Here is a 10,838-nt window from a genome sequence, read left to right as displayed (position 1 = left end):
ACATTGGCATTTGAATTTATTTGTGTACTTGGTTTTGCAGACTGTTGAAAGAGACAACTAATTTTTTACTCCCAGATTTCGACCTTTTTAAGGTGGTTTTGTGTCTACACTGTGCAACCAAACATGCCAAGAGTCTCGTCATTATTATACCATTTTTATTTCTAAATATTATTAAAAATTTAACATGGAAAATTACATCCAACTGTTGTGACCGATTCAATTACAATAAAATTAGAACATCTTTTACTAAAGGAAGAAAATGCCATTAGTTATATAACCTTAAAGGGATTAGGATTAGTAATAAAGTAAAGAGTCTTATTTGTTATCTATATAAAGAACTGTTAGTTGTCCAGCCAATTACGTTTTTTCTATTTTTAAAATTGAGTAAGTTCATATTTTTATGGATTTTCCTTTTTGTTTAAAACTCAGTTATTTTTATTCTTAATATTTTGAGGGTGGTAACGTATTTACTAAACTTAAAATGGTTAAAAAATTTCTTTTAGGAACTTGGTATAATTTAAAGACAATGTTAAATATTGTACGTGGAACTTAATGTTTTAGTTAATAAATGTAATTTAATAGATTCAAATTATAAAAAAGAATGTACAAAATGAGAATTAAAAAGTTTCTGGTAAAAATAGACAGAAAGCCAAATTAGTTTCAAAACTTTGAAAAACTTAAGTGACTCTAAAAGATAGTAAAATTGAAATCAATCTTAATAGGGGCAAAAAAAATTATAATTTATGCGTAAATGTAATAAAATTTAAACTCTAAATGTAACATGATGAATTGTCCAGAAAAATAAGATAAAAACTCTAAATAATGCAAATACAGCATGAATTGTTCACTAATCATTGAATTGAAGTCCAAAAATTTACTCTCGACTTATTTAAAATGGCTAGCATTAGTTTAAACATTGACAGATAAATCGAGAGCATTGGAAGATTTATGTTCAAATACTTTACAAATAACTGAAATCATTCACAACAAATGTAAGCACTGTGGATTTCTTAAAATGATGATCCAATTTAATGTTTCATACATTGGCATGAATAATTGATCGAAAACAAGCTTGAATGCGCTAAAAATGATACATCTAACTTTAACAAATGGAATTTACAGAATCAATTCTATTACAACTACTTGATATCATCTAATCCCTGCAGTTTTGCAGGATTGCTACTTGGACATTAATGAGGAAATCATCTTCTGTTTTCAAAGATTCACTAAAGAAACTCTGCAAAATCTGTGACTAAGTGTCACCATGTCATGACTCTTGGTAAAAGATGTATATGTATTTCGTTCTCTTCTGATGGTTTTAGTATATAAAAAAATGAAAGAATTGTTTTGAAGGTTATAATACGTGTTTAACGAATGACTTCTTCACCTTATGCCTGCCCCGGTGGTGTTAACCAAAATCAATATGTGTATCTTATTGGCATAGTCCTAACCTTGTTTGCCAGAGCCACGCAGCCTCAGCACTCCTGCTACACTCAAAATTGAACTGCATTATTAACTATAAAGAATAAGGAAAGTACATATAAATTGTATACATGACAAGGTGCCTGAGTCAGAAAGGACCTACACTGAGTTATTTTATTACTAAGTGGAATTATTAGCTTCTTAATGTTATTTGTCTCAAATAGAATGAAATTCCATAATCCATACTATACCATCACAGAAAATGTCTGGATTTGTAACACGGTTACACTAGATCGATCACCAGAACAAAGTGAAAAGGTGCCAAGTGTGTGTGGGTGGCTATACTAGTGTCCTACCAATAATTGTAGCCTATATATCAAATCATTATCCCACATATCTAAGCCTGGTTCACCCGAAACTATATAACAAACAAGTATACTAGTGTCCTACAAACCAGCTCCAATTTTCTCTCATCTCAGCCCATGCATTCTTTTTCAAACTCTTAAAACAGAAGACTTCACTTTTTTGGAAACCAATATTTGCCCAAGGCAACAAAATTACAGCAGCAACTATTAGCTGCCTTTTTAACATAAACTTGCTAGATGGATTGCTTAACTTAGTCCTTGTGATAGGTTTCCGGTAAAGAAACCTAATCAAGAACACTCCACTCTTCACGAAACAGGTAAGCAACAAAAGAGTCACTCAATTGGTCTCTTTCCTTGAGTTAGCATCGCCCCTAGGCGTCACATTCTATTTGAAAAGGCTGTTGGAATTCTGGTACAGACAGCACCGGAGCTGTCGTGATAGCCTGCTTCAAACTCTGCCAAGCTTCTTCTATCTTTTCATTCCACAAAAACTCTCCTTTCTTTAATAGCTCCGTGAGGGACTTCACAATCTTTCTGTAATCTCGAACAAACCCCCAAAAGCCCCTTAGTCCTTTCACCGTTTTTGGCCTGCCCCATTTCATCACTGCCTTCACTTTTTCAGAATCCATCTCAACCCCTTTGTCTGAAATGGTATGACTCAAATATTTAATCCCAGTTTGCCCGAACCCACATTTCTTACGGTTAGCCACCCATTTGTTCTCCAAAGTTGATAGCACCATCTCCACATGTACTAGGTGCTCCCCCATGTCTTACTGTAAACTAATATGTCATTGAAGAATACCAAGACGCACCTCCTTAGATAGGACTAGAAGAGATCATTCATGGCATTTTGAAACGTAGCAAGGGCATTTGTGAGGCCAAAAGGCATTACCATAAACTCGTAATGCCCTTGATGTGTTCTAAAAGCAGTTTTCTCGATATCTTCCTCCCCATGCGGATTTGGTGGTAGTCCGCCTTCATATCAACCTTCGAGAAGTAACACGCCCCCGTAATTCATCCAAAAGCTCCTCAATCACTGGAATTGGATACTTATCCGGCACGGTGGCACGATTCAATGCCCTGTAATCGACACAGAACCTCCAGCTACCATCCTTCTTCTTCACTAGGATGACAGGACTCGAGTATGGGCTATGGCTGGGTCGTATCACCCCTGTTTTAAGCATTTTCGCAACCTGCTGCTCTATTTCTCCCTTCATCACATAAGGGTACCTGTAGGGTCTGACGTTGACCAGATCAATGCCCTCCTTAAGAGCTATGTGATGCACCATCGCACGGTCAGGGGGCAATCCTGCTGGATCTGCAAACACCCCCTTATACTAGCTCAACAACATCTCCATCTCCCTGACCTGTCCCTCCGTTAAACCCCAACACTCTTTATCCTCCTTCGCTTCCAACGAACCAAACTCCCACACCAAAAGCCAAGCCTCAACCTCGTTCATCTTGCATAGAGCTCTGGGTTCCACCACCTTTCTCTCCAACGTTGGGTCACCTCTGATCAAAACCTTCTTCCCCCGCTACTGGTACATCATAGTTGATTTGCCCCAGCCCATGGTGACTTCCCCCAGCTTCCCCAGCCACTCAATGCCCAATATCATGTCCACCCCTCCTAGTTCAAACAAGTAGAACCTCTCTGCGACCTCTGCTCCACCCATCTCTATCCTCACCTGCTTGCAACAACCTCGAGACTCCTTCCGATATCCATCGCCCAGGCTTACACAATACGACGTTGTATCAATCACTGCCAGTCTCATTTCCTCCACTAGCTCCCATTGTATGAAATTGTGGTTGGCGCCACTGTCGATCAAAACCAGCACTTCTCTTCCACCTATGCATCCTCTCAGTTTCAACGTTTTTGGAGACGTTAACCCCCTTGCAAAAACCGCTGATAATTCCATCTGGGTGTTATCCAGCTCCTCTGCTGCCTCGTCGCCCCCTTCTTCTTCCTCTTCAGCCAGAATCAACATTCTTAATCCTCTTTCTGGACAACGATGCCCTGGAGAAAAAGGCCTGCCGTACCAGAAACATCTTCCTTCTTCCCTTCTCTTCAAAAACTCCGAATAAGGCAAGTTTTTGACGTTTCTCCCTCTTCCTTTTACGTTCGCCCTTACAACCCCACTACCCTGGATCGTCTCCCTCCTATTAGATCCCGTACTCTCAATGATCCCTCCTCGGCCTGATATCTCGCAATTGGGTTCGCCCCTCAATACAACCTTCGCCGCCCCTCCCCAGGTACTCTGAACCATGATCGTCGAACCTCCTTCAACCTTCGAATGTATGCACAGCTTCTCAACGTCGCATGCAACACGCATAGCGGACATAAGGTCTTGGGGATCATGGGGTCTCACGTGATCACAAACTTCCTCCCAAAGTCCCGCCATGAAATATCCCAAGAGCTATTCTTTCGGAATTTTCGTTGTCTGCCCCACGAGCAGTTCAAAACCCCTGACGTATTCACTCACCGCATCCACTTCTCCGAATCAGATCACCAACGCCCTTTTCAGTCCTTCCCAAGAATTGTTCTTGGTTTTCTCCCTCCAGAAACGAAACCAGCGTGCCCTTCCATACTGATGAAAGCCAACTGCTTTCTCCTCCTCATCCACGTTTTGCACCTCGAAGAATTTCTCGGCTCGACTAATCCAGATTAATGGGTCACCTCCTCTGAACGCCGGTAATTCCACCCATTTCCTCCAATTTGTCGGTTCTTCTTGATTTCCCGTGCCCTTTCTTTCTCCCTCTCCGTCGTGCCCACCGACGATTGATTGCCGCCCTGGTCGTTTCCATTTGGGTCGCGTTTGTGATCCCCAAGCATCTTCAAGATCGCCTGAACATCCTGTTGCATGGCTTCATAGTTCTGTCTTAAGGCCCCCGTCTCATGGTGCAAGTACACTATGTCGGCCTTCGTCTCAGCCACCGCGATTTCAACCGCCTCCAACTGACCTTCAACTGCTGTCACTCTTCCCTCCATCACGTGCGTCAAACACCCCTCTCCAATTGGTATCCGGTAGGTCGGACCAAATGATAGGTTTCCCATAAAGAAACCTAATCAAGAACGCTCCACTCTTCACGAAACAGGTAAGCAACAAAAGAAAATAATCCGAATTCGTATTATTCACACAAATACAAAGGGCTTAACCCCTTCTGCAGGACTAAGCCTATTAACAAAACAAACTGTCGAAAAGTCCCCCTCTAACTAACTCCCCCACTATTTATATACTTCTATTCCCGCCTATACTAACTGTAAAAGACAATTAGTCTGTTATGGTTAAGTAACTCTCTTCCTTCTCTCATAAACTTTCCATCTCTTTTCATTCCCATCACCTTGCCTCATTTTACTAAGATTCTACCTCAAAGTTTAGGGAATTAAGTGCATAAAATTCAGTAACGAATTACTTCCCAACAGCTAAATACATTTTTTGTAACTCAATTTTTGAGTTCAAGAATAAAACAACCATGAAAACATTCAATATGGAAATTAAGACAAGCAAGACTCACATCTGCTCTAGCAGCTTGCACTTCAGAGACAAATCCACATACTCTGGCTGCACATTGTTCCTGTTATATATCTTGTTGCTCCTGAAATTATGATGTGAGCGTCAACTAATGGGCACTGAGGCAAACTATGATCATTAAAATGCAATAAGAAGAGCTTAAATTAAAATAATCACAATTGTAACGTATTCTTATGAGAGAAAACCATACGCAGCACATAATGAAGGAAAAAGCACACATTGAGACTCGTATTTGACCAAGTTCACATTATCCAGTAACATTCCCTTCTATATATTATATATCTATATTTGATTTTACAGCTTAACTCGCATCACAACACTGCATGATACTCTATTTAACTAAATTGATTTCCAGTAGTGATTGGTCACATCAAAATTAGAATCAGATCAGAAACGTGACTGCCAAATTTTCGCAATTCATTTTGGATACAAACATGGTTTTAGAAATTCGAAATTTTACTGATATTTTGTTAAATATAAGTGTTACCTAAAAAGACCATGCAATAAAAACAACTATGACAAATTGATTTTCCTAATCATGATGATAAATTTCTAAATTATGCTTTCGAATAATACGAATTTAGTTCAGTGTTTCTTTACCTTTTCACCGGACCAAACATATTAGCTATAAGAAACACAGGACAATTTTAAAAATTTTCAAGGTTGAAAGAGACGTCCTCTAAAGTGATTCAAGGACTAAAGGCTCCAAACAACAAATAAGCAGAAAAAGAAGACAAAATTAAAATGGGATAAACATTAAAGGATTAAGGAAATGATAAAAAATTTAAGAAAGTGAAACCTGACTTACATCCTGATCTTCAAATTTCTTTCTGTAGTGATACAGAAACAGCTAGCTATAAAAGCAACTAAACCCGGTGCTTTCCAGGAAGCCCCTGTTCCATTCACGAAAACTAGAATTTTCAGTGTCAATGATATATTCTCATCCCACAAATAATTTGATACCCCTGTACTTAGACCAGAAGAAGAAAAAAAAAGCTCAATAGTCATCATCTTATGTTCCATTAAGTCCCTCAATCAACATTGCATAAGTCTGAGGATGCAATTGACAACCCTTCTTCTCCATACTTTTCAAAAACATTGAACATTCATCATTATAGCCATTCTTAAGTAGGCCATCAATAAGAACTTTCCAGGCTACTTCATCATAATTATACTGACAACAAAGCAAAGTATGAAATACTGATTCAGCCATTGCTTTTTTGCCTTCGTCACAAAGCCCACAAATAAGCAGCTTGTAGGACTCCAAATGTGCCAAATGGCCATTCTCATCCATGTCATATAGCAAACTCAATGCCTCCTCATATAATTTCAACTCACAGCAACATCTAAGGAGTTCGTTATAAATAAGCTCACTGGGAGACATTCCACCTTCTTGTAAGTCATTCAACAACATTAGAGCAACATTCAACCGCCCCACCCTGCAAAGTCCGGTAATAAGTTTGCTGTAGGTATTAATATTAGGTTTGCAACCATGTTCAACCATCTTCTTAAACAGCAGAGATACTGTATCAAAATCAAGCGTCTTCCAGACATTAATAATTAAATCATTTGAAACAAAACCTGGAGCAAATGAACCTTCAACAATGCAACCATTTTTTGTCATTAGCGTTTCCTTCACTAGATGTTTTAAAAGAAATGCATATGTATGATGAGAAGGCTCACAACCAGCATCAAACATTCGCTTGAGAACATCAAATGAGCACTCTAGCAATTGCGTGCGCCCATATCCATCAATTAAAAATGTGTAAGCCAAAGAATCAGGAACAATTCCTTCTTCCTTCATCTTAGCCATCACATTCTCAGCTTCTTCCAATCTTCCTTGACTACAGTATGCATGCACAAATGTAGTGTACGCAAATACATCAGGCTGGCAACCTGAGGATATCATTTGGTTAAGAGTCTTATTAGCATGATTGATGTCACCCTCTTTCAACATTTCTACGATAAGATTTGTATATGTTTCAACTGTGGGCTTCAAATTCATCTTAATCATTTCATCTACAAGCGATAAAGCTTCCTGCACTTTATTCTGAGTACACAAGTTGTCTATCAAGACATTGAAAGTGATTGAGTTTGGAGGACATTCCTCATCCACCATTCTTTTGAACAAAGAGTGTGCTTCATCAATCTTCCCAACTTTGCAGTACCCATCAATCAAAGCAGTATATATTACTTCATTTGCTTTAAGATCTTTTTCCTGGGAGGAATTGAAGAGTTCACAAGCTTCTTCTACTCTCCCTCTTTTGCATAGTGTGTCTACAAGTATACTGTAAGTCCACTGATCAGGAACAAGACCATTTTCCTTCACCAAATTAAGCAATCTAAAAGCACTATCCAAATTACCTGCTCTACACTGCCCATGGATTAGCGAATTATATGTAACGAGGGTAGGAGATAGGTTGCGCTCAAACATTTTATTAAGCAATGACATTGCCCGATGTATATCTTTCACTTCACAAAACCCACAAATCAACTCATTGTACGTTCGAGAATTTGGGCTGCAATTATTGGATTCCATCAACCCCAAAATTTCCAATGCCTCTGAAATTTTTCCTACTTTACAGTACCCATCAATTAACGCATTGTAAGTGACCACACCAGGAACCAAACCTTTTTCCAGCATCTGATCTAACAGCTTCCTAGCTTCATCAAAGTTCCTCTCCTTAGAAGAACTATCAATTAAGACCGTATAAGTATGAGCATTAGGCTCACAACCTCTCCCACTCATCTCTCTAAAAAGACTCATGGCCTCCAATTTCCTGCCTGACTCACACAAAGCACAAATCAGAACCGTAAACGTCCTCACAGTGGGAGAGCAATTGTCCTCCTCCATGTGCAAGAACAACTTTAGTGCCTCTCCAATTCTTCCTGCTTCACAAAGCCCATGAATAAGATTCGTATACGAAACCTCATTCCTCGGACACCCCTTTCGCCACATTAGCCCAAAGACACAGCAAGCACCATCCACATTCCTACTCCTACAATGCCCCAAAATCAACGAAGTATAAGTAAATGTATCCAGCGCAAAACCCGCCTGCACAATCTCACTCACATAAACACTAGCCTCACTCAAATTCCCCAACTTACAATACCCATTAACCATTGTATTGAAAGTATACATATTTGGTAAAACCGTGTCACCCAACATCTCAACATACAGCCCCTTCATCTCATCAACCAATTCAAACCTTGACAACAACATCAGCATCAAATTATAACACTTGACACTGAGCTTAAACCTAAACTTCTCATCACAATTCAAGTTCATACCCCTCAAGAAGGCCAGCACAAACCTGGCGTCATCCGGCGATCCAGCCGCCTTGACCATCGAAATCCGGGCGGTCTCGGCGGGCCGGAGGAACCCATGGGGCACCAGGAGATTGAGCAGGGAAGCATAGGCAAAAGGGGTGTGCTTGTAACCGGGTTTGGTGGCGATCCAATTGAAGAATTGCAATGCGGTTTGAGGGGAGGGTTTAAGGTGGAGGAGGCTTGAGACATGGAAAGGAGTGATTAAAGGGAGCAAGTGGGGGAGGGAAGGGTGGTGGTGCCAGTTGGGGTGGGAGAGGAGGGTGAAGAGGTGGGAGGGGAGATCCGGTGGGAGAGGGTGCAGGGTGGAGAAGGGTCTGGTGAGGTTGAGGAGCAAAAGGGTTTCTCTGGGGATGGTGAGGAAGGCCAAAAATCTCATCTTGGGGCATGGAAAAGTGGGGGTGCGAGATCCATGAATGAACCCTGTTAGGAGCTCCAATGGATGGAGATGAATGAAGATGGTGGTGAGGAATCAAACATTCAAAGGGGTTGCAAGGAGGAAGAAAAACAAGAGGAGGCGGGGTGGTGGCAGAGCTGTGCACAAAGCTGGTTTCTGATTTGGCCCAAGGTTTTTCATATCATAGGTTTCTGTTTTTTCTCATCTTTTTACTTAATCTAAATCTAAGAGGTTTGTTTCATTATATTTTTCTTTTGGTTATCAAAAACATATAAAAACGAGGATAGAAATTTCCAAATTGCAAAATGTATTATAAAGCATCTTTATTTAAAAAATAAATAAAATGAGCTATCGTGTTTTAATGATCAATATTTTATATGACACTCTTTGTAATTGATTACAAATCATTTTACAAAGAAAGTTCTATTTGAAAAAAAAAAAAAGTGGGGGAGGAATTCTTATAAAAGAGGTGTAAAATAAAGGTTTAAACTTTCATTTCATTCTCATATTTGTGTGTTAATTTTAAGTGGGTCTTTATTTTTTTCTCGGTCTCAATTAGGTCCAAAAACTTATAAAATTTAGTCAATTAAGTCTAGTCCATTAAGTTTTGACAAACGGCATTGAGAGATGCTGAGCTGTATTTTTTTAAAAAAAAAATGACGTGACATTGTGTATTAAATTAATGGGTTATGTGTTTTAGAATCAAGAATTCCACGTGGAAAAAAAAGTAAATTCTTTATGGTCCTAGGTCTTTGGCTTCTTCTCTATCTCCAGCGTCAATTTCTTCATCGGCTTGCATTCGTCAAATGCGGGTCGGACTTTGTTACCTGCTGGGACGAGCACTGAACACGTGTCGGAGTCGGCGACTGCGAAGTTCATGGATCAGACTCTGGGTGAGGTCGACATTGCAAACCCAACACTAAAAAACCCTTCTTCTCAAACTCATTCTAAGGTCAATGCCGAATTCGAAATTCAAATTTTAAACCTTCTCAAACAGAATAAAAAAATCTATTTGTTTTTCAATTAGTAAAGTCTTGGGATTTTGAAATTTTAGTAGTGGAACTGCTTGGTAGGTTCGAGGATTGGTGATGATATTTCATGGTGGCTCTTGAGACGCAAAGTGGTATGCTGATTTGAAGTTTGCGATTTTGGATTTTAGGGCTTATTTGCAGGTTCGATGTGTAATTGAGACGAAAGAAGAAAAAGAAGAAGAAGAAGAAGAAGAAGAAGAAGAAGAAGAAGAAGAAATTGGAGGAGGTGTGTCATCGAGTCCTCAAATGAAGATTTGAGGCTTTTCCTGTCCCCAATAGTCAGCTTTCATGCCAGAGACTTGATCAAAGGGTTGTTGATAAAGGATCCTAAAAATCGATTAGGTTCTGTAAAAGGTGTTGTTGAAATAAAGCAGCACCCATTTTTTGAAGGTCTCAATTGAGCTCTAATATGGTGTACGACACTACCAGAGCTCCCCAAGTTTCAGGATTTTGAAACAAGTGCTCCATATATGGCTGCAAATAAGGAGAATGCAAATGATTTAGAGGATATAAAAGATGGAAGTGAAGTAGGGAGGACTTAGACTCAAGAAAGGAAGAGAAAAAGGAAGAAAAGAAGAGTCAAGTTCACCAACAAATCATGTCTTCTCCTTCATGTTGGTGTCTTTGTTGCACCAACTCCTCAGCTTCATTTTATCCACTTTCTTGGTACGTCTGGAGTATGGTGCTTCAATCTCCACCACCCCTTTCTCTTTAAGCTTTTTCACTACCTACTCCCTCTTTTTGTACTTCACTTTTACACCAGATC

At 39.4% G+C, this 10,838-nt stretch overlaps 2 protein-coding genes across 3 annotated transcripts; both read right to left on the bottom strand.

The window, feature by feature from the left end:
* Positions 1-993: 993 nt before the first annotated feature.
* Positions 994-9,281, bottom strand: LOC106754558 (pentatricopeptide repeat-containing protein At5g65560). Of its 2 annotated transcripts, none has more exons than XM_014636586.2 (3): positions 6,126-9,281; positions 5,301-5,381; positions 994-1,487 (listed from the first exon to the last, which is right to left on the bottom strand). In XM_014636586.2, exon 1 carries the CDS (start codon positions 9,021-9,023, stop codon positions 6,330-6,332), a length of 2,694 nt encoding a protein of 897 aa, XP_014492072.1. In that variant the 5' UTR covers positions 9,024-9,281; the 3' UTR covers positions 994-1,487; positions 5,301-5,381; positions 6,126-6,329. The 2 variants fall into 2 exon arrangements, with proteins under 2 accessions (XP_014492072.1, XP_022633690.1); XM_022777969.1 differs by having other exon boundaries at positions 994-1,484.
* On the bottom strand, positions 2,159-2,554 carry LOC106754523 (uncharacterized mitochondrial protein AtMg00860-like). The gene has a single exon (XM_014636541.1). The coding sequence runs from the start codon at positions 2,552-2,554 to the stop codon at positions 2,159-2,161; it is 396 nt and encodes a 131-aa protein (XP_014492027.1).
* Positions 9,282-10,838: the final 1,557 nt, after the last annotated feature.

The sequence above is a fragment of the Vigna radiata genome, unplaced genomic scaffold, assembly GCF_000741045.1.
Source record: "Vigna radiata var. radiata cultivar VC1973A unplaced genomic scaffold, Vradiata_ver6 scaffold_111, whole genome shotgun sequence".
Taxonomy (NCBI): Eukaryota; Viridiplantae; Streptophyta; class Magnoliopsida; order Fabales; family Fabaceae; genus Vigna; species Vigna radiata.
Note: the sequence above shows the minus strand (reverse complement) of the source record. Positions and strands in the feature narration are given on the sequence as shown.